This window comes from Carettochelys insculpta, chromosome 1 (genome assembly GCF_033958435.1).
Source record: "Carettochelys insculpta isolate YL-2023 chromosome 1, ASM3395843v1, whole genome shotgun sequence".
NCBI lineage: Eukaryota > Metazoa > Chordata > Testudines > Carettochelyidae > Carettochelys > Carettochelys insculpta.
This window is the reverse complement of record NC_134137.1, coordinates 64,384,880-64,409,313: the sequence shown is the minus strand read 5'-3', so window position 1 is coordinate 64,409,313 and position 24,434 is coordinate 64,384,880. Positions and strand designations below refer to the sequence as shown.

Genomic DNA, 24,434 nt, shown 5'->3' with positions numbered 1-24,434 from the left:
GTTTGTAAGCTCTTTCCTTGAGTATACAAAAACCAGTAGCCTTGTTCTGCACTTTCTGTCCAGTCTGTGACAGAGAGGCCTCCCTCCAACCCACAGGGAGATCAGAGGGCCCACAAGAAGGGTAGGGGGAGAGTGCAAATCTTAGAAGACACCGAAGGGATTTCTTTGGGCTGTGGGTCCTCACAGGCAGGGAGAGGCAGCCAATCAAGCTGCTTCTGTCTTCTGGTGCCAGGTGCCCAGTGAAGGTAGTTGTTCCACAAGATATCTAATTCCTTGATAAACTGGAACTGGATTAGAAGAAGGGAAACTGGTATAGGGCTCCTAATGTGTGGTACAGAAAGGAGATGACCCCACTTCTCCATCCCCTTACCCTCCTTTGAGTAGAGGGCAGTGGAGTCCCAGAAAAGGTGGATTGGAAGAGTGGAGAGAACAGCGAGGCAGCAGCCCCCCGGCTCATGTAGTTTAGATAAATAATGAAGAATGGGCTGCATTGGATGAGTTATTCCTGGATAGTTCCCAGATATGTTACTTAATAAAGCAGCTGGCTAATTAACCCAGATTCCTGCCATCTGAGTCTTTCTTCTGGCAGTGCCCAGGACAACGCCACACACTTCAGTTACAAAGGTGCCACACTTACCCTGACTCTGTTTAGTTCTTTTGCTTTTGTATAGAGTGTTCTGTTGATACACAACACATTGAAGATGGGATTCTGCCATATGCTGTGCAGGAGATGTTTGGAGAAGTTACAGACGTAGTATTTTTTGAAGTCCCATTTCATTAGTATTCTGGCAGGAATGTAAGATTGCGCGTAACTATGGCAACAGTCACAGAAGTACCTCCCCAGGTAATCACAATAGCGGAGTCTCCTGATGTATTCTGGGGAGGGTCAGCAAAGAAGAATCGTTCTTTAAAGAATTGCTGTATTGCGTTTCCACTGCCTCAACCCAATAATGCATACTTCAGATTTACAGAAAACAAGGATTTTTTTTTTTTTGGCGGGGGGGTGGGGTTGAAGATACTGAATTAAATATAGAAACCTCTTTTTTGATTATGCAAGAATAGTCAGTTACCACCGTCAAAATTTTACATGGATCCTTGTTGGAAACATTGTTGACTGCTCCCTACCCAAAACAGTTCAGGACTTGGTTGGTCTTCTCAGTAATTCCTTTGCATAGTTATTGTTAATGATTCTCAGAGTCTCTGATGTTAGTTCAATTATTAAATTTTGTTCTCCCAGGCATGAGAGTGCGCCTTTCTCTGTATAATGTACCCAATACAGGGCTTTACTGCCATTTTAGAGTATTCTCATGCAAAGATAAAGTGCACGTATCTGCACATTACAACGCATTAAGCAGCTCATGAAAAAAAAGCATCCCAAAAATTCTTGGAACTCCAATGGGGTTTTCTAGTCAAATGTTTAAAAAGATAAAAGCCACTTACACACCTGACAGTAACAGCTGAAAAGATTGCAAATTCAATTTCAAAAAATATTTTCTAAGTAAGATTTAAGAGTTGCAGTCTGGAGACTGGAATCTATATTTTACTGTTAGCCTACTTTTAAAAACTCAGTCTAATTTACAACATCTTAAACAGTGTTTCCAGTTTTATTGTTGAAAGTTCTCACCACCTTAACTACAGGTTAAGTAGGAGCATGTGAAGTAGTCTTCAGTTGAGGTAGAAGGGCGCTGTGATCAGGCTTCAATGACTTTTCAGATGGTGGTCTGCTCTATTGTGCTATGGGCAGCCCCACCTGTAGTGTTTTCTCCTAGTTAAGGTTTTACCAGAACTCCAAAATACAGCCCAGCAATGCTAGGATACCATTTGGTGCAGTATGTTTGGGGCGTTGGGTTTCAATACTTACTGAGTTCTATTGGGGTTCCACAACCAGCACAAGTAAAGTTTTGTGAAGCTACAACAGCCTCTCTCCTGTATAGACAAACAAACAAACTCTGACTATCCAAAAGCATATCTGATCAGTTACACTCCCCCAGAATGATGGACACCTGCACTAATCCATAAAATACTTTCAACTTTAAAGTCTGATCACGTTCCTCAGAGCCACAATGTAAGAAGAGCAGAAATCATTTGCAAAAAGACGACCTGTATACTATTTTACAGTAGCACTCTACGCTAGTCTTTGTAGCATATGCAAACAATGCTACAGATATGCCAGGTACCAGGTACTTTCCCAGTTCTTCTTTGCTAAAGTTCATTTTTTTCCCCGTGTTGACAGTATCCTTCATAATCTTGTTTGTCTGAACATTTCGTGCCCATTATTAATTACAAGTAACACCCACAAGTGTTTTAACACAAATTGGCTGAAGTTCTTAGTTTGTTCACTTTGTGCATTTGACAGCACATAGATTTATAGTTCTGCGTAGTTTTTTTGCTTTCTGAAATTTAAAAAAAAAAAAAGTTGCAGGGGAGGAGGAGAAAACTCCAAAACAAGACAACCACCCCACACAATCCTTAAAAAAGCGACTCATCATACTGAGTAACAGTACATAGATAGTGACAAAACTGATGACTCAGCAAAAGTAGGCATTACTACATAGCTTTCAGTGAAACACTGGAGAACCTGGTTCCGAACAACAGCCCGGATCCAAAGCCCAATGCAATCAACAGGAATCATTTCACTGATCTCAACAGGCTTTGGACAGGGCTCAGTTTACACAGAAACAAACCAACAATCGCACAGACAGACAAGTACTTGAGGCTTACTTTAGAGATGGGTGGATACTAAATATTATTTGAAATTGAGGTGGGGCCCAGTCTGTGGTGCCTCTTAATTGGGATTTGACCTTTATTTCTTCTGCCAGTTTCCCACTCGACTCAAATTCCTTTGGAATATTCTCTTTATTCGCAAACTATTGAAGACAGAAAGCCAGACTGAGTTGTGAAATTTAACCTGCAACCAAAACAGCTGAACAGATGCTAACGTGCTTCACAGACTGTGCAATGACATGTCACCTTCAACACACTGACAGCTGCGTTGGGATCATTTTTACCTGGTTAACCAACAAAAGACTCACCCTAAATGGATGAAGCTCACCAGTTAGGGTTAACTGCTAGGGGCTGGAGCAGTCCACAGCCTGCAGCAGGCAGAGGGTGTTCCAGCCCCTCAAGGCCACCGCAGGTGGAGGACCTTTGCAATATGGCTGGAGCAGCTCCGGTTCACAGCAGCCCTGAGCATGCCACAGGCAGGGGCGCTCCAGCCAGGCCAGAGCAGTCCCAGTCTGTGGCCAGGATGAGGAGCGGTTAGAGTAGGGAGAGGGAGCAGCCCCACCCACACTGCCCCCGGGGTGTCAAGGATCAGGGCTGCGCCAGCCAGGCTGGACGTCCCCTTGGAGCACCAAAAGACTGGACCTGCTCTGGCCAGGCTTGTGTGCCCTTGTTCATAATGCTTGCAGGCTGGGCCACCACACACAGGGACTGCTCCAGCCACACTACAGCACTCCCCACCAGCAGCGGTGCCACACACAGGAATGTGCCAGCCAGGTTGCAGCAGCCCTATCCCCAGCATGCCATGGGTAGGGGCACTCCAGCCGGGACAGAGCAGCCCTTCTGTGCAATAGTCCAGCCCATTAATCAAGTAACCAGTTAAACTCCACGATTTTCCATCTCTACTACAATCATAGTTTTCATACCCACAGTCGGGTTTAGCAGCATCTCTCACAAGACTTCCTGGATTCACAGAGATCCCATTGATATGGCTGTCCTGCCTTGCACTAAACGCCTTAGCGCTTTCGAACCAACCTTTTCCTCCCCCAGAATTGCTTAAAAATAACCAAGCCTTGAACACACATTTAGATCATTCCCAGTATCCACCTCCTTCCCGTGCCAGCTCGGCAGCTGCACCCAGTGCTCTGAATGATAAGCCCACTGTTTGCTTTCAGAGACTTACTTTCTGCTTTGTGGTGTTCAGGCAGCACGACAGCTGAGCATCAGCTTCTGTCTGTAGCCAGCATTTCCTGAAAGCTCGGTAAAGCTTCTGTGCTGTTACTTCAGCAGAATTGCAGCCTGGATTAGAAGATAATCTGAAAACGAAGTAAGTCAAACAGCAGCATTTCCTAAGTAGATTTGTATCCTTCACATCCCTGAAAGATTCCTTGTCCTCTCTTCCTACTGCTTCTCCAACACTACCCACCACTTTGACACACCTATAACCTCCAGGACCTTGTGCCACAATCATCAGCTCGCTGGTGGGAATTAAAGACTCCATTCTGAGCTCAAAACCATCTCCAAATGTAGCCAGACTTGCTAGCAAACAATGTTCCCTTCCTGCCTCTCTTTAGGAGAGGCACAGGGTGCTTGTACCACAACCTTACCAGCCCGGAGAGCAAGAGCAACTGTAATGTTGATCACGCATCTGGCAGGGAAGCATATTGGCCCCCTGGGTATTTACTTAGTGACAAGAAATACCAACACATAATTACCTTTCATCGGGAGATGCTGCAATATTTTCCAAGTCCTCAAATTCTGCAGAAAAGGAGGAGAAATGTTACCTCAACTAAACAACCTCCACTCCCCCTACTGTTTTTGGTCCACTTTATGTTCTTATATGGTGCCCATTACCACCGTATCTGAACACCTGACAACCTTTAATATATTAATCTTCACAAGTGAGCTGTCAGGTAAGGAAGTGCTATTAGCCTATTTTACAGATGGGGAACAAAAGCAAAAGGATGCTAAATTACTTGCCCAAGGTCACAGGTGAAACCTGTGCCAAAGTAGGGAACTGAATTTCGATGTCTCAGTGACCATGGGTTGTGCACTTTGAACACTACCATATGTATGGCATATGCACATTAACACATGTCAACGAGCGGAAAGTATTCTTGCCGTAGAGATGAACTCCTGTATCATTATATACCACCAAGTTTTAGCACTTATGCAAAGCTCTCAGCTCTCACCATTATTAGTGCATGGTTAGTACGAGAAAGAAATTTTATCATAAGCCTGTGTGTCTGCATTATAAAATACACACTATACATGCAGATCTGGAATAGTAAATCTGCCCAAACTCATTGCAAATTGCAGCCCCACAGTCTGAAAGTCTTACCGATAATTACAAATTCATCATCTGAGTCACTCTCGGAGTGAAATCTATTGGCCTCATGATGTACCGGAGGCTTTACTGATGACCCAATCTGCAGCACAGCACAACCTTTAACAAAGTAAGTGACCCATTAACAAGGAGTTTCCTGGGGGGAATACACATATTTAGATCTGTGCACTACTGCAAACATTCAGTCACATCTTCTCCCTCTCCATCAAGCACAAGCCACACGCTAAAAGTAGAATGAGCTTTTAGGCTGCAGTGTCTTTGGGGTAGGGAATGTCATTTCTTTTATATTTGTGAAGTGACTGACACAGTGGAGTCTGAGCTGGTTGGAACTTGTATTAGGCTCCTGCAATTATAAATATTTAATTGTAATGTGCTTCTCGCATCCCATACAACTCTGCTTCATTGACTCCCCCACCACCACCCGCCTCCTGCTGACCAAGAAGTGACATCATTTAGATTCATGTTGCACAACAGATTAAAATTCCTTTTGGGACATGCCCATTTTACAAATTCATGTACTGTACAGTGTTACCATAGCATAAGCAGTACTATGAGTCAGGGTAATGTGCTCAGATACTGCTTCAGACTTCATCCTACCCAAATGCCTAGTGACTGATCTGTGAACTAGCAAAGTAATTTATAAAGCAAATGAAGAGTCAGATTCGATATTTCTTAATATCAAAAAGGGAAGATGAAGAAACCACACATTGCAAACACTGCATTTGAAGGTGTTTTTTTTTTTAAACCATAAACTTGACATTTTTGCTAACAACGAACATGAACTACAATTTCTAGTGAATAACAGCTCAGCACAACCAACTACCTACATCTGGGTGCACTCTCCAATCAGAGAGAGACAAACCATAAAAGATACATGGACATAAATGTTAAAGAACAATTGTCAGGGCTGGGAATCATTTACAGAATGACATTTATCAAGGATCTCTCTCACAACAGAAGCAACTGTTATTTTTGACAGCTTGCTTTGAGGTGGTGGTGGACTGGGAATTCTCTTGTGACAGATACCCAGCCCAGCTCTTTCCATAAGGTAATGAGACAAAGGCAAGTGAGAAGCATTGCACTATGAGTTAAAATTAAAGAACTTGCCTTCACAGCCGCTGTCTGACGAAGCAGAAGAAGCAGACAGGGTCTTCACCCTGGTGTAATCGGATATTTCTGAATCAGTCCGATAGCTGCCTAGTGATCCACTGCTCTCTACTTCATGCCAGGGCTCTTCCTGTTGACTTAGGATACTGCATTTCATTTTCTCTAGAGAAGCTATGATCATATCGGCAACAAAGAAGTGTGCATTCTCCTGGATACAGACGGGAAGAATGTTTATTATTAGTTTACTTGCTCAGTTAGAAATTAGCATCAGCATCTCCTCCCAACATTTACAAGCCAAGAAATACATACTTAAATGAAAGGCCAGATGTGCTTAAGAAACTGCAGGAAATTAAAATAACGCGGGAAAGAGGGACAGTATCCAAGAAACTCAATTTATTTCTGTTTTAATATTTTAAAGGGTACATGTTACATTTATTTTCTTTTAAATAAAAAAGAAACTTCAAAGGATTAATTGAAAAGTCTTATTGCAGTGTGTATGAGTACCCATTTTTAAGGGTGTAGTCCCAAGATTACAACATAAATTTTAGTAAGCACATGTTAAATCATGTAGCATACTTCATAGAATTTAATTAAAAGGTGTGAGGTACAAAAAATTTACACACACATTGACATGACTACCAAGTGACAATGACTGGCAAGTTGTAATAATATTTATCATCCCTCATCTGAGGCTAACAGAAGTGCAAAAGCATTTGTCTATCTCACTGACTTAGGCTGGGTCTACACTTGCCCCCAACTTCGAAGGGGGCATGTTAATCAGGGCGATGGGAGATTACTGATGAAGTGCTGCAGTAAATACGCAACACTTCATTAGGCTAATTCTCCCCTGCGGCAACTTCAAAGCATCAAACTTTGAAGTGCCCATGGCTACCTGGCACGCTGGCACTCAGCTGATGCGTCGAAGTTCCCACAGAGGAGAATTAGCCTAATGAAGTGCTGTGTATTCAGCGCAGCTCTTCATCAGTAATCTCCGGTCACCCTGATTAACATGCCCCCTTCCAAAGCTGGGGGCAAGTGTAGACAAGCCCTTAAGGACTCTCAGAAAATCCTGGGGCTTAAAAATACCCTCAGGATCTAGTGTTGCAACTTTGAGTGCAAATATCAAATAGTCCTCTAAAAAAATTGAGTTGGTGTTCTAAAACTGGCACCGGTGTTGTTACAACATTCTTCAGAGCAGTGTAACAGGAAGCTATAGTAATAAGCACTATTAAACTATCAGATAAAAACAATTAAAAACCACAGTAGACATTTCTTCAACTTTTTAACTCTCTTTGGCTGCGTCTACACTAGCCCCAAACTTCGAAATGGCCACGTAAATGGCCATTTCGAAGTTTACTAATGAAGCGCTGAAATGCATATTCAGCGCTTCATTAGCATGCGGGCGGCCGCGGCGCTTCGAAATGGACGTGGCTCGCCTCCATGCGGCTCGTCCTGACAGGACGCCGCCTACTTCGAAGTCCCCTTATTCCCATCTGCTCATGGGACTAAGGGGACTTGGAAGTAGGCGGGGTCCTTTCAAAAAGGAGCCCCTTTGGGATGAGCCGCGTGGTGGCGAGCCGCGTCAATTTCGAAGCGCTGTGGCCGCCCGCATGCTAATGAAGCACTGAATATGCATTTCAGCGCTTCATTAGTAAACTTCGAAATGGCCATTTGTGTGGCCATTTCAAAGTTTGGGGCTAGTGCAGACACAGCCTTTAGGGCAAAGAGATGAACAACAGATTTTATTTCTACTAAATCCAATAAAATGGTATTTCCCCAACACTACCGGCCCTCATACAACAACATTTCAAAAAGGTCACGAGTGCTTTAAGACAGTGTTTCTTCAACGATGTTCTGTGGAACACTGGCGTTTGGTGAGCAACTCACAGGTGTGCCACAAATGTTTGGAAAAATAATTCAAAGTATATATTTTCTGTTGCCAAACCAGACACAATGTTACTATGATATCTGATTAAGTTACTGCATTTTGGTTTTGCTGTACATGTTGCTTTTTTCTTTGTCCAACAGCAATATTTTTAAAAGAAAATTTCATAGGTGTTCCTTATAAAAATTTGTATTATTTGGTGTTCTGTGGTCTCAAAAAGTTTAAGAAATACTGCTTTAAGAAACTGTGTCTTTAGCTGTTGTTCAATTAACAGATTATCATCAGTATTTTGGTTAACAGTTTACCTCAGAAACCATTCACCAAGGTTTGGGACACACCATTAACAAAGGGAAAAGAATTAAACAGACATTTTATCTTGGAGGGGAAATACTGATACCAAGGTGGTTCAGAAAAAGTTTGATGGACGCTGAGTAGGGTTTAATACTAGATGACTTCGCAGCCCTGAGAATACTGTTTTTTCAGATGGAAACATACCAAAGAAGTTACTTGAGTAAAAGTGCAACTATCATGCCCCCCACCCCTTTGGGAGGGGGTGTACTTAAGTACATTTTAGTGATGTCCCTCTGAAAAACGACTTGAGAAAAAGTACACATGCACACATCACACCAAGATTGTACTCGAGTATCCAGAAGTGAAAGTAGCTTCTTCCACCTCTTTTTCCACCTGTGGTGCCAAGGGGGTATTTGCATATTAAGGAACTTACATAAGCAAACTATCTGTATTCACATGAACTTGGTTTTCACCCCTTTTTCTCCATCTTCCTTTTACACACTGAGCTCCTTCTCTTTAGTAAACAGCCCAAGGTGATAGAAGGAGAAGAACTATTAGGGCAATGGAAGGGATAGTTCAGTGGTTAGAGTATTGCTCCTTTTGTAAACCCAGGATTGTGAATTCAGCCCTTGAAGGGACCTTTCAAGGTTTTAGGGCAGGTTAGCAAAAAAAAGAAAAAAGATCCCTGAGCAAAGGTGTTCTATACCTTCCAGTTATGTGAGATACATATGTATATTTCCATGTACATATGTACATTTCCATGTTTCCCTCCCAGGGCAGGATTGTAAACCTCGGTGTGAAGATTAGTCGTTGTTCCAAGCTTCCACCATTTTCCATGAGACACTATTCCACTGTCTGTTGGTAACAGAGTCAGGAAGTTTTCTTCTGACATTCATACTAATTCCACTCTCTCAACTTTATCCCATTACTTCTAGTTAATCAATTATACCATCCCTAGTATCTGAACCCTTTAATATGTTACATTCTCCCCTCTCCCACTCATCATGATCAAGCTCTTTTGATCTTTCCTCTAAGATGACAGGCACATGATCATTTGTGTAAGGGGGCAGTACCGCCTACTGGAGAGAGCACGGGAATAGAATTCAAAAGATGTGGGTTCTACTCCCAGCTTAGCCATTGACAGGCAGGATGACTAAATTATGGGGTATAACCTAATTTAGACAACTCAGGAAAGAGATCTTTGAGTCATTGTGAATAGTTCTCTGAAAGTATTTTCTCAAAATGCAGCAACAGCCAAAAAAAGCTGTGTTAGGAACCATCAGAAAAAGGGTAGATAATAAGACCATATGTCAAAACACCTTTATATAAATCCAGGGTACATCTAACACCTTGAATACTGTATGCAGTTCTGGTCACCCCATCTAAAAATATATATTGGATTGGAAAATGTAATGAGAAGGGTAACAAAGGCGTTTTGGGGACTAGCACAGCTTCTTTAAGAGGAGAGATTGAAAAACTGGTAATTTTTCAACTTGGAAAAGAGAGAACAAAAGAGGGGATATGATAGAGGTCTACAAAATCTTGACTGGTATGGAGAAAGCGAATAAGAAAATGTTATTCACTCCTTTCACAGGATGCAATCACAATACAAATCCTGTGCTATACTTTCATAGAACAGCATGAAATAAAAGATACATTGGAGGCTGAGGAAACAGGAAAACATTGTTTGTAAACTTATGGAATGAAAAGGGAGTATCTTTAAAGTATTACATTTTCTGGAGTGAGTGAAAGTATAGAGGAAAAATATTGACAAGCTCGGGCTAAATTTTAATTTCTACAAATAGCTCATCCTAAAACAGAACAAAAGGACTTTTTAAAATAAAAAAAGAAGAATAGCAAGTTGTAAAAAACTAATTTTGGCATCATTAAAGCACATTCCTCTAACACTGAAAAGATGGAATTGGTTCCAGCAAACAAGGAAGTGTAATTATTCATAATGGATTATTCTGCCCTAGTATATTCGTGCAACAAACATAATTGCAATGGTCTCACCTTTTCCACATCTACAGGAAGCATGAAGATATCCTTCAAGGAACGGTTCAAGGAAGCAGTTCCTATGCTTAAAGCTGAAGTAGCACCTGTAGATGCAAAAATAACCATAACTATTATTTGTTTCTTTGCAGTACCCATGTGTTAAATGCTTTCCAAGAGAAAAACTTGCCCTTGTTTTCCACCTGTCAATGAGGATGCCAGCTGTAGGAATTACCAAAGTTAGAGACAGTTTGAGAGGCCTTTTTCTTTTGAGAATACAAACAGTACTTAAATTACCCAGGCAACCTGGAGAAAGCATATCAAGTTTAGGGGAAATGAAAGGTAAATACCCTCCAAAACAATTTCATTATAAGCCTGCCTCAGAATTCTAAACAAAACCCAAAGCTGTTCACTGAGCACACTACTATTTGCATAAATCACTATCACAGTGAAACACAAAGAGAAGAATATGGGCCTGAACAGTTAAAGCCACCTGTGCAAAGCAAGGGTACTCCACGGTACTACAGTAAGCACATGGCAAGTTAATTCTGTTCAGAACTGTTAGCCATTGGCTGGAAGATCAGACTCACAGGAGCACAGTACAAGTTTCTCTCTTCCCTGTCATGCATGTACTGACTTGTTTCGGTTAAAAACACCTTCGGGCAGGGTCTGTCTTAAGGACTCACAGCACCTTGCTCACACTGGGTATGGCACAACATGGAATCATTTCCAGCATCCAGGCAACAGGCAATCAGTCTGTCTTTTTCAAACTAGACCATCTCTGCCAGTGTTCCCTCTAATTCTTTCCATCCATGGGCAGAATAAATTTTAGGTGCACATCCACACATGCCATGGTGCACAACCAAGAGCAACACATGCTGCCCACTGTAGGTGGCTGTGGATGCTCTGATAATCAGCTTGGCCACAAAAGAATCTCTCCTGTGCAACCACCCAAGTACTCATCTTACAGGGAACACGGACCTCCACTACAGAAATTCTGTTTAAAACTACAGGTTACAATGAACAGAGAGAGACACTCCCCCCCAAAAAAACTAGAACAGCTTATGCAAGTCACCCCCTCCAGCTAATTATCACTGGACAATTCTCAATATTTTCAGCATTTTTATTTGGCTATAAGCCTCTGGAATAGTACTGTTAAGTTGTTGCTACAGCAGCGCATGTCAAAGTACACTTAGCCTCTTGGTTAAAGCACCATCAATCTCTTGGCAATAGTCACTGGTTCTCAAAACAGTAGCTGAAAAATTGTTAGTTTTAGCTTCGATGTTATGATGCAACTAATTTATTAACATACTTGATGGTTGCCCTTATCTGATAAGTAGGCCTTCCAGTGAACGCCTCAAGTGCCAGAAACTCTCACACTTGAATTACTAAAAAGACAACTTTCTTATCAGGCAAGACCCCAGTACAGGTGGAGGTTTTTCATATGTCAGATAGAAATAACTGATCTGACCAAATTCTGCCCTCTTAAACTCCATCCAGCCCCATCAAAGTCAGTGGGAGAGTGCAGGTTACAAGTGAAGGCAGAATTTCTCTCTCTCTCTCTATTACATAAATCAAAGGGTCTTGCAGGAAAGCTAGTTTAAAATCAAACCACAGTTCTCTCTAAGGAATCTACTTTCAGGTTTTACTGAAATAAAGAATTTAATGGGCATAAGGGACTGGCGACAGAGGGGGGTTTAGCTGGCAGAGGCACGACCACGCATCCTCTGTGGTGCCAGCACCCCCTTCTGCTGGCACCGAGCTCTCGTGTGGCTATGGTAATGAGCTTTGGGAGTATGCAAATAAGCAGCCGTTTGCAATCCCAAGCAGCTCACTTTGCATAGCTCTGCCAGCAGCAGCGCCGCCCAGAGCTCCGTGTAGACACAGCCTACCAGAATAGGTAATGTTTACACTGTCGCATTACAAGTGCAGACAAGACCCAAGTGGCAGTGTTTGTGTGGGCAGTTATATCACCATAGGGAGACCAATTTCATTCGCGTCTATCCGCTGATACTACAAAAGTCAAACTGGAAAAGGTTTAGAAGTGATCAAATGAGTTACCCTGCTGATCAGAGGGTGCTGACTGAGAACACGGGTGAAAAGCACTATTACCGTCCTCAACGCCGAGTGGTGTGGGTGCCGAAGTCTTGCAATTTCTAACTGGTGGTGTCTGCTCATTAGCAGTCAAATCTGGAGCGATTCCTTTATGAGTCAAAGGCTGGTCTGGAGAACGTGAAGAGTTTGTAAGTTCTTTTCCTGAACACACAATAGAGTTTGCCAATGACGTGACAGTACCTCCAGTTAATGTCACTTGGGTAAAGCAATCACATTTCCGAGGAGCCATTTCCGAACAAGATAAGCTATTTAAAGCGGAAGCGAGGGGGCTTCTGCCAGAATAAGATGGGCAAGATAATGAATCTGTCAAAGATTTAGAATTACACTGGGTATTATCCCAAGATGCTTTATGTCTCATAAATCTAATGTCCATTTGCGTAGAACCAATATTACGATGTGTATAATCAATGCCACTGTAATTATTAGAATCACCATTGCTATTCTCCTCCCAGCGTTCCATATCACTGTCTGGATCTTCAGTTGTCTGCAACACTGTTCTCTCTGGTAGTGAAGATGGTTTAACGCCAGATGCATTTAGAATTTCTTCAATAGCAGCAGCACTGCACAAGAATGAGCTCAAACTTCGTGCACGCCCAACCACCGCTGGCCTTGAGTATTCATCTGTTTAGAAAAAGTAAGGAATCAAGAGGTTAGTCATCAAAAAAGTTTACTACTGTATTTAAAGATAACAGCTGTGATAAAAAAAGAAATCCAAATGCCCCCACCCCTCATCCACGCACGCACCACCTCCAGTCCAATGTTAAGAATCTCATTTCCTGCAACCAGGAAATCTTTCTATTGCTGATAAGCTCATACGTAATCATTAACATTAAGTAAGCCATTCCTAGCCAAGCACACACAATTATCAAACATTTAAACTGTAGATGGTTTTCCCAAGAGTTCCCATGCCATTGTTTGAACTATGTGCGAGTCCAAAACAAGTCTTAAGGAAACCCTGAACAAGGGGGGAAAAAAAAAACATGAACACACACACACACTACTGCAGTCCTTATACTACTTCCTGCGTTAGAGCAAGAATGGATATATAAGTTTAGCAAGGCAGAAGAATACTGATTACAATGGAAGGCAGAACAATCCCGAACTTTGTGTCAAGAAGAAAGTCTTCAGCAAGTCATCCAAACTCACCAAGAGTCCTTAGGCTTGGTCTACACTACAGACTTATGTCCATATAACTACGTAGCTCAGGGGTATGGAAAAATCCACATCCCTTAGCAATGCAGTTATACTGTCCGAACCCCCAGCGTAGACAGCACTAAGTCAATGAGTGTGCTCCTCCAGCTGACATAGCTACCATTTCTTAGGGAGACGGACCACCTATGCTGATGGGAGAATTTATGCAACAGCCACTATTGCACTGTAAGTTTAGACAAACAGGCAAGAAAGATTCCTACTAAACAAAGGGGTAGTTAAAGTGTAGTATTAAAATTAAACTCTTATCTCAAAGAGCTTCACAACATCCTTCATACTTTCATAGGTCATCTTTATAGTTACTTACTTGGACCTTGTTTCTATCCATTTGCAGACTCAGTAAGTTGAGATCTGGATAAGGAATTATTTCTGAAGCACACCGTACGATAGACTCCATTTGGTGGTTTTTGTTTATTTGTTTGAAAGCAGCAATGGATACCTACAGGGTATTTTTTTTTACAAAAACCTTAACATGCTGGTGTGCTCTCTTTCAAAGAACAACTACCCCCTTGAGGCACTGCCCCACTCGCTGATACACCTGCTGGGTCCGCACAGATCCCCAGCTGGTGGGGAAAGCAAGCAAGGGCAGCTACTGCTTTACCACTCACTCATATTGCTGCTGAATCCAGAGGAGACGCGGACTGAAAGCATGGTTACGCCACTGGCTCAGTCACTTCAGCAAATTACAGACTGCCCAGCCATGGCGGAGCTGACACTGGGAAACAGGGCCTGCGCTTGGAGGCCCTGCCAAATGGGGGCCACCTGGAAAAACGGACATCCCTTCAGACCAGCCAGCTCCTCCCACCCTGCACTTCTACCAGGGCAGAGTAGAAGCTGCAGGGCAGAGGTACAAAGGGACTGCAGGCAGAAAGGGTGGAGAGGAGCCCCCACCTGCTTCAGCCCAGTGCCCCACAAATCCTTAATCTGCGTTTGTGCCTCACTGACTGACTGCCAGTTTTAGAATGTTTTCCTTTCAACACAAGCCAAGACAAGGCCAAAATAACCATGAATCCACTATTCAAAGTGGCAGCAGCATGTTGTCTGGACTCTCGAACAGGTAACTAATACACAGAGGTCTTTAGAAGGAGTCAAATGCTCCATATGCTACAATTTCACATTTGTAAGTGACTTGCTGCAAAGTTGGAGGTCAACAGCACAGGGAAGAATTTAGTTAAGATTTTTAATAGCAGGTCTGACATAAGAATGATGTCCTAATATGCACTGAAATCAGTAGCTATCAACTATTGGATTGTAGAACCAGACGTGTCTTCATTAAGAAACTTAGCAAAAGTTTAGCAATCACAAAGACATTAATCATATGGTTCTTGTTACCAGGTAAGATGTTATCAGACCTCACGTGACAGAGAAATGGGCATGTGTGTCATTGAAGACAGATAAGTTGATAGTGAAAGTCTGAGAATAGCTGCAAAACAGCAAGATTTATACCCAGAGCAAAGTGCCAATTACCATAAGCAGAACAGAGTGGCATGTTTGGGAGACCTTTGTCCAGGAGTTGTTTCCTTGGACATTGTCAGGAAATGAATCTCAACTAAAAACAACTGGCAACAAATCTCACTGTCCACTCAACCAGAAACCAGTATGTGCTGGAATTGTTTGTTAGATAAGAGTGTACTTACTAACTTGCAAATGCACTTTTCAAAGAAGAAATCAAAGGGGGATTAAAAAAAAATTGCTAAATATTAACTAATTGCCTTCCTTGTAGAAAGCAAGTTGCTAGCGATTTGCTAATCAAGCAGCACACTCAAAGAGACAGGGACCGAAAGCTAAAAGACTTTCAAAAACAAACAAAAAGATCAGGACAGTAGAATCTAGGAGTTACAAAATGACCAGTTAGCCACACACCTCCTTTGGAACCTGGAGTACATCATGAGGCAGCAGCACAAACAAAAACCAAAGCAAGTAGAATACAGTACTGCATTAAAGTGTAAATTACTAAATAAAAAGGGAAAGCAGCATTGTTTGTTCAGGCTCACAAACATCCTCCATTCCTCAGGTGTTGCAACTCTGAGGGGGTTTTTTTTTTTGTTTGTTTTTGTTGTTTTTTTTTGGGGGGGGGAGGCAAATGGGGTAGGTGAGAACCAGTTTAATAACTCTAATAGGTTGATTTGCATGCATCCCTCCCCAAGTGTACATCATCCTTCATGTGAGAGAAAACTTTTTTTTTACCAGACTTTCAAATCACAACTTCCACTTGCCACCCAGGCCTGTCTGACCTCCTCACAGCCTCTTCCTCCAACCCTGTTTTTATGCTGCAGAGCCCCTCATAAAAATCCCAAGACCAGGCTGATTTCCTGCATTATAAATGTGTTCTCTCCTCCTTCAGTTCTGCCACCATCCTACCTAAACAGCTCTACTTCTTCAACTTAATTGAATCCCACATTCACAATCCTAGCTGAATTTTGTCATCTTTGACTCACCACTCTAACCTTCTCCTCTTCCCCTTACATCTTGCCCCATATAGAACTGTCACCAATTTCTTCTAAGGGAAAACTAACTACATATCACATGGCCTTACCCTTCTCCCTCCAGCTCCTCTTCTACAACAGATGTAGAAGGTTTTTGCCTTCTCATTCTCCCACCTACCCTCTTCACTTCCATGAGTAACCAGACTCATCTTCTAGTAGCCCTTGCCCCCAACTAGTCTCCTTCCTTGTTCTTCTCTTTAGCCTCCTTCTCTTACTGATTCTTTCCCTCCACCATACAAACATGCTTGAGTCTCTCCCACCTTCTGAAAGTAAATTTACCCTCCAACTACTGCCCCATCTCCTTTCCACCTTTCATACCTAAAGTCACTGAACCTGCTGTCTATAATTGACATTTGGTTCTCCTCTCCATCAATTCCACCCCAAGATCTTTCCAAATTTAATTTTTGCTTCTTGCACTCCACTGAAACCTCAAACAATTGACCTGTTACTAGCATTCAAGATAACCAGCCATGTTCTTGAAACGTTTTCCTCATTTGGCTTCCACGTCTCCACCTTTTCCATGTTCTGCTCTTGCCTCTCTAATCACTTTCAGTGTTTCCTTTGGAGGATCTGCCTCATCCCCTCTCACAAAGTCCTCTTGGGAGTTACACAGGGTCCTGTCCTTAGTCCCCTTCTCTTCTTCATTTCTGGGTTATGTCATCTGTCAACATGAATTCAACTATCATCTTTTATCGCAGCTCTATCTCTCTAGTCTACCTACACCTGCCTCCTTCTTTCCAAACTAAAATCTCATCCCGTGTCTCTGACATCTACTCATGCATGTCTAATAGTCAGATTAAACTCAATATGGCTAAAACAAAGTCCTCTATTTCTTCTCCCCATGCCCAACCATCTTCTGGTGGTTCCTTGCTCATTGTGGACAGCACCATCATTCCACCCTAACCTTTATGCCACCAATGCTCCCAGCTATATCTGAGATACCACCGACTTCCTGAGGAAATTACAAAACATTGGAAAAGTTCCTGATAACGCCATCCTTGCCACAATGGATGTAGAGGTTCTGTACACTAATATTCCACATAAAGACGGATTACAAGCAATCAGGAATACCATCCCTGATGCCACCACAGCCAATCTGGTGTCTGACCTCTGTATCAAAATCCTTTACATCCGGTTATCTTTGACTGATTTCCTTCTAGGTCCTCAACCCAAGCTAAGTCTAAATCTTTCACATTCTTTCTGCATACCATCTCTTAAGATAAGATTTCTTCCTAGCCATCCATACAGCTAAACATTTTATCCAAACTCTTATCTTAAGCCTCAATTACTGAGCATTCTGTCCTTGACCAAGACAGTCATGCCATGCTCTTATCCATTCCGAATGCTGCCACAAAGATCACTCTCTTCTCATTCTCATTTTGACCATCTCCCCCCACCGGCACCTTCTTCTCTACTGTGGACGTGAACTATGTATCTTCACTTTCAATGCCCTTTATGATCTATACCCTTCCCCACCTATCATCTCTCATTTACTACTGAGAGTGACTCCTGCTTCCATCAGCCCAGGCTGTCAACTTCCATAACCCACTTGTTTAAGTTTCAAATGAGAACCTTTGTACTTTCTTCCATGCTGCCCCTCATGCTTGGGAGAAGCTCCGCATCAACACATGCAAAGCTACCACCTTACAATTCTCCTGAGCCAGGATGACTATGAAAAAAGTTAACACTACCTGTCACATTGCCCAACATTGTCTCATTGTTTCCATTTATTCCCATTTGTCTGTACCCATCAGATGCTACACCTAGATTGTAAATCTTTTAGGCAGGGACTACATTTTCATTCGTTCTACCTACAGCAGCTGGCACAAATGTGTGTTAGTTCATAAATAAATAAGAGTCATAAGTAAGACTCCTAAGCACTATAGCAATAATAAAAACTATCTCTTGCCTTGTGTGGCTTTAAGTCAACAATGGAGGAGATTTCCCAAGCAGAACTAATGTGATTTTTTTTTTAACTCAAAACTGAGTGTTTCCAGTGTTTGGCTTTTATTCTGGGTCAGCATGAACTAAAATCCTTTTTGGTCATAAGCTGGCTAACACGTCATCATCCTATGCTGCCGATATCAGAAGTGTTACTTTAAGCTCAAATTTTGGAATTACAGCTAGTGTGTTCTTAGGAATGACCTCATCTTACAAGTTGTTAGTAGTCTGTTGAACTCAAATACATTTTCAATTTGAGTCAGTTAGCACTCAATTAAAAGAATAACAAACTCTCTACCATTTCTATTAATAATGTGACTACCATGCCATGCCATCAACATAAATTAATAAATTTATTATGAAAGGCCTACGTGAGAGAACTGACATTTGAGGCATCTGAGCAAGACATCTTATCCTTGCTGGGGCAAAAACTATAGTATGTGATGAATACACCGACTCTGAGACACGTTATTATTCTGCTTGGTCAACTAAAACAAGACAGTTGGATCATGGCATTCTCTCAAGAGAACAACGTACAATGTTTTAGGAAGTGCAGCAGAGAACAAGAGAGTTTAGTCAACCTTATTTTACAAAAATGCTTTAATCTCACCCCCTCTAATATAGTTGCATTCCCAGTTTTTAGGTCACAACAATGTAACAGACCAGGACTGACAAAAAATGATATGCTTCACAAACTTAATGGCCGATACAACTATTTTCAGTTATTTTTGAGAAAACAAAGTTACTAAAATTGCCTTGGAAAAGAAACCCAAAATCTCTGAGGAGGGGGAGGAAAAAATCCTCCTTTCTCAGCCCCCACTCCTGCTGACATTTATACACATGCTAAATGTGCCTAAATATTTGCAGGACAAGGTCCTTAGTGTGGGTTGAATTAAAATATTTATGTACACCAGCCTAACACCCAAAGGCTGTCTACACTAGCTCCCCACTTCAAAAGGAGCATGGTAAGTAGGGCGTCGGGAGATTATTAACGAAGTGCTGAGGTATATGCGGCACTTCATTAAGCTAATTCTGCCCCGCGGCAACTCTGAAGTGCCGGCTTGCATGTAGCTGCAGCTAACCCGCCCGTACTTTGAAGTGCCCAAGCTACCTCAAAGTCCCTTTACTTCAAAATGAGTAATGAAGTGCTGCATATGCCCCTCAGCACCTCATTAATAATCTCCCGACACCCGATTTACCATGCTCCCTTCGAAGTTGGGAGTTAGTGTAGACACAGACAAAGTGTTAATAAAGGAGAACTGTGATTTTTGTCGGCTAATAGTTGGAAGGGAGAAGCTACTTCCATATGTACTGTTTTTAAACTAAATCATCTGAATCAGACAGCAGACAGTTAAGGTAGTTTAAGGATCAAAACTCTTCTGGAAAGGAACAGTGATCTAAAGCAGACATGGTGGATTGAGTGAAAATCACCAGAAAAAGTATTGATTTAAATCAAGTTACCAAAAAAAGCTAAGACTGACTATGCTTACAGTGCATTTAATTTTGGAGCAAGCCCTGTTGAAACCACTGGCACTTCTGTTTTCCTGAGAAAACAAATGCTGATGGGGGTTCTCTTGGAAAAGCTGAGTTATGCTGAATTAAAATAAGAACTAGATTTATGGCATCATCGTTATGGTCTGTGACTATGATATTTCAAAACAAGGGCAATGTATTATGTAATATAAAGTAAGAAAATGACACAGTGGCAACTGGCAACTTTAAATTTTTCTTAAAGGAGCTTTCTGTATTGTATACTTGAGTGATAGATTCTAAACCTAGTTAACTAGTTAAACAAGCTATAAGGATTACCTAAAATAAACTTTTTTTCTAGCAACATCCAACACAGCAAACAGCTTGGGAATCTACTTGTCAAATCACACACATACTAAAAGACACAGAGAGTCTTGAAGAATGATGCACTGCAAAGTGAATTATGTAAGTTACTGATCAGTTGAGCTACTCAACCATATACAAATCTTTATTGTGCGAAAACCTTACAAGAAGGTTTTTTTTTAAAATGATTCATCCTTGCAACAAGGCCCTGTATGTAAACATCCTGTATGTTTACACTTGACACATTTTCCTTTTTACCCAGGGAACAAATTTCTTCCAAATATTGGGTCTCAAGTCCAGAAGCCGAGGTAATTTTTTGTGTCAAAAGTGTAAGGGAATATAGAAAGCTCTGTCTGTGTGTTGCATAACATTTGCCCTTTTTCTTTCCAGTCCACTCCACTGTTCTCTTCTATGCTGCCTGCAGCCTTTATATTGTCTCTCTCTGTCTTACCTCCTCTGCTGTGCTTGGCCAAGGTTCACTACCACATAAGCAGAGAACAAAAAAACAATTCTATCCACCGTGGGGCTTTCTTTACATGTTACTTTTTATTCTGCTGGAAAAAAAATATGGAAAGTCCAGAACTTTCAAGGAGCAAGAGCGAGCTGTTAGGCTGGACAAACTAGAGGGATCTGCACCCTGCAGCTCTTTAAGGACTTCTTTGTGGCTCCTGACACTAGTTCCAAAGTGTTTGAAAAAAAAAATCCTGATTATTTTCAGTAAACAGTGGATGTTTAAAAGCCCAAGAATGAATAACAAGAATGAATAATTCATATCCATATAGCAAATGATGTGTGATCTTGAAATGTTAGCTAATTACCCCTAGTGTTCTCCAGGGAGAGAAAAGGTTTGGGAGTGAAAGTCAGGAAGACATTGGTACAAACACACATGTAAAGTGTAAGCAAATAGAATATGTAAAAAGTGTGTGAATGTTTTGCAGTAAATACGTATCGCATTACAAATCATTGTGTGCATTGTTCTTAAAACAGGGGTTACAAAAATTATGGTTTGATGTTAAAAACCTATTTATAAGGACCATCTCGTATTCACATGCACTGTGGCTCTTGCATTATTGAGGTTTTGTTTTTTTTTAATCAAATTGGAAAAAATGGCTCTTGCCATTTTGGTTGCCAACTGCTGTACTAGAGCCATTAATTCATTTTTATGAAACTATAAATGCATGTCATCACAAACTTGCTATGTGTAATTTTAACTTATTTTAAATTAGAAATTTAGTATTTTATTGATGTTAAACATAAATGTTTTTCCAAAATGTCAGTTTTTAATCCACCCTGAAAGAAAAACTGGTGTTATTTCCATTTTAGCTGGAGAATAGCTAATAAGGACAACTACACACTATGTTACGGTTAACATCTTTTAAATTCAACAACTTCAAAAGTTAGGAAAATATTCTATTAAACACCTCCTTTCCCTATCATTTCAGGTGTTGGCACCCTTACTACTGGACTGTCCAGCTACGTAGACTCCTTCCTCAAACCCCTATGCCACCGTCACTCCCAGCTATCTCCGCGATACCACTGACTTCCTGAGGAAATTACAAAAGATTGTAAACTTTCCTGACAATTCCATCCTTGCCACCATGGATGTAGAGGCCCTCTACACCAATATTCCACAAAAAGATTGACTACATGTCATCAGGAATACCATCTCTGATGTTACCACAGCAAATCTGGTGGCTGACCTACATAACTTTGTTCTCACCCACAATTACTTCCAATTAGAGGACAACTTATACCTCCAGATTAGCGGCACTGCCATGGGCACTTGCATGGCCCCATGATATGCTAACATTTTTACGGCCAACTTAGAACAACGATTCCTTAGCTCTCGTCCCATTACCCCTCCTTTACTTACGCTACATCAATGACATCTTATCATTTGGACCCACGGTAAAGAGACTCTGGAAGAATTACACACAGATTTTAACAACCTGCATCCTACCATCAATCTCAGCCCCGACTATTCCACACAAGAAATACATTTCCTGGATACCACAGTATAAATCACTGATGGCCACACTGACACCACCCTCTACCAGAAACCTACTGACTGCTACACTTAATTACATGCCTCCATCTTCCATCCAACACACACCACACGATCCATCATTTATAATCAAGCCCTTAGATACAATCACATCTGCTCTGATCTTACTGACAGAGACTGAAACCTACAAGACCTCTACCAAGCATTCATAAAACTTAATTACTCACCTGGAGAAGTTTAAAAAAAACAACCAAATTGACACAGCCAGGCAAACACCCAGAAACCAGCTATTTCAAGATAGGCCCCAGAAAATCAAAAATCAATAACAAAACACCACTTATCACCTATAGCCCCCAACTCAAACTCTGCAACACATCATTAAAAACCTACAACCTATTCTGGATCAGGCCCTAGGTGACAGGCCTGTCCATTCCTATAGACAACCTCCTAACCTAAGGAAGATTCTCACCAGCAATCACAGCCTACACCACAATAATATGCATCCTGGAACTTTTCCTTGCAACAAACCCCGCCGCCAACTTTGTCCACGGATTTATTCTGAGGATACCATCACTGGACCTAATCATGTTAGTTACAAAATCAAAGGCACATTCTCGTACATTTCCATCAACATTATGCACGTCATTATGTGCCAACAATGCCCTGCCACTATGTACATTGGACAGACTGGGCAAAACCTTCACCAAAGAATAAACCGACACAGAGCAGACATCAAGAAACGCAATACACATAAGCCAGTCAGTGAACACTTCAATGGAGTGGGCCATTCTGTTAAAGACCTGAGAATTTGTGTTCTAGAGCAAACAGAATTTAAAAACAGACTAGAGAGAAATTTGTGAGTTGGAATTCATATTCAAATTCGACACATTAACACAAGGTATGAACAGAGGCATCAATTACCTCCCACATTTGATGCTCCTAATTATCTCAGGCAGGACAATTAACATCCCCCCTCCCCTCATCCTCCTCCTTCAGTCTCATGTATTTGATTTATCAGTTTTTACTGCACTTTTTTTTTTGGTCCTCTGTACTTATGTCAGTCTGTATTGGAAATGAGATTGATCTGATGAAGTGGGTCTGTCCCATGAAAGCTCATCACTGAACAAATCATTAGTCTTTAAAGAGCTACACTTCTGCTGTTTTGTCCCATTTCGTGGAAATGGGACTGAAGCAAAGTGTGACATCTTTAAAAACTGACATTTCCAAACATGTCATATTTACACACACACACACACACACACACACACACACACACACACCAGCACTATCAAGCTCAACATTTCTTATAGGAAAATTAAATATTTAGCAACCAGTTAGTTGGATTAACACTTATTTTTGAGTAGTCACTATGACTTATGCAATAATATAGCACTACCAGTAGTGGCCTGATAATTCCACAAGTCAATGCCACACTTTACTGGAGCTATTCTACAACTATAACATTTACACAGAACATATTTTTATTTTAAGATGCTGCCTAATAGACCTTATCAGAAGCAATTATTATTCTCCAACTGTAAGTGAGAGATTTCAATCACTTTAAAAACAATGTCCACTTAAATTAGATAATATTTTGGGTTTTGGAAACAGTTTGAAAGAGGAAGTTCCCTTATATATGTTTAATTATCAAACAAATATTTTAGTTAGATACAATTTTACTTTTAAGTCATACGTAGAGGGTTCTGAAGTCAATTTCCAAACCTATCAAAGGTATGCTGCACAGTTTCAACCAAAACAACTAATCACAACCAATTTTAGTTTTTTCAAAAAAATAAATAATTCATTTAATTTTCAAATTGTGTTGGGCTTAAAGTCCAAGTTCATCATGAAACCAACACCAGTTTATGAACACAGTATCCAGTATGTAGGTAGTCCGTTGTGTCCGACGATGACATCTTGAGCTTGCACAGGCTCATCGGCTGTGGACTCGCATGTGGCTGAGGAGTCCAAGCTTTGACTGGCATGGGTGTTCACAGTGGGGGACAAGGGAATTGTCCTGGCTCTGTTGGTGCACCTGGTCCAAGCTTTGAACAGCATGGGTGTTCACAGTGTGGGGCAAGGGAATTGTCCTGGCTCTGTTGGTGCAGCTGCTGCTTTCTTCCTCTCACGAGCATCAATGAGGCGTACGCGTCGCTGCTCTTCAAAGTTGTCATATACGTGTCGTACGAGAGCACGCCAGCCTGTTCGGTCTTTTGCATGCTGCTCTAGCTGATCTGGTTTTAAATCAGCATGAGCAATGTTGGCCTTCGTGCAGTCTTTATACCTCTTGCAAGGTCTACCTTGATGCCTTTTGCCCTGGGAGAGTTCACTGTAGAGGAGTTGCTTAGGGATTCTTGACTTCTCCATTCGTATGACATACCCTGTCCATCGAAGCTGGGCTTGCAGAATCATGGCTTCAATGCTCATGGTTCCTGCTCTCTCCAGGACTTCCACGTTCGTAACTCTCTCCTGCCATCAAATGTGCAGCATTGACCTCAGGCT

At 41.5% G+C, this 24,434-nt stretch overlaps 1 protein-coding gene across 1 annotated transcript in view; it reads right to left on the bottom strand.

Moving 5' to 3' along the window:
* The window catches only part of RUBCNL (rubicon like autophagy enhancer), an 81,218-nt gene that overhangs the window by 3,255 nt on the left and 53,529 nt on the right, over positions 1–24,434 (bottom strand). The window contains exons 3-11 of the mRNA XM_074984390.1: positions 12,405–13,079; positions 10,365–10,450; positions 6,176–6,383; positions 5,063–5,167; positions 4,437–4,479; positions 3,905–4,037; positions 2,722–2,867; positions 1,862–1,926; positions 638–876 (exon numbers count right to left, since the gene is read on the bottom strand). Coding sequence (XP_074840491.1) covers positions 638–876; positions 1,862–1,926; positions 2,722–2,867; positions 3,905–4,037; positions 4,437–4,479; positions 5,063–5,167; positions 6,176–6,383; positions 10,365–10,450; positions 12,405–13,079 — 1,700 coding nt within the window. The remainder of the gene's footprint in view (positions 1–637; positions 877–1,861; positions 1,927–2,721; positions 2,868–3,904; positions 4,038–4,436; positions 4,480–5,062; positions 5,168–6,175; positions 6,384–10,364; positions 10,451–12,404; positions 13,080–24,434) is intronic.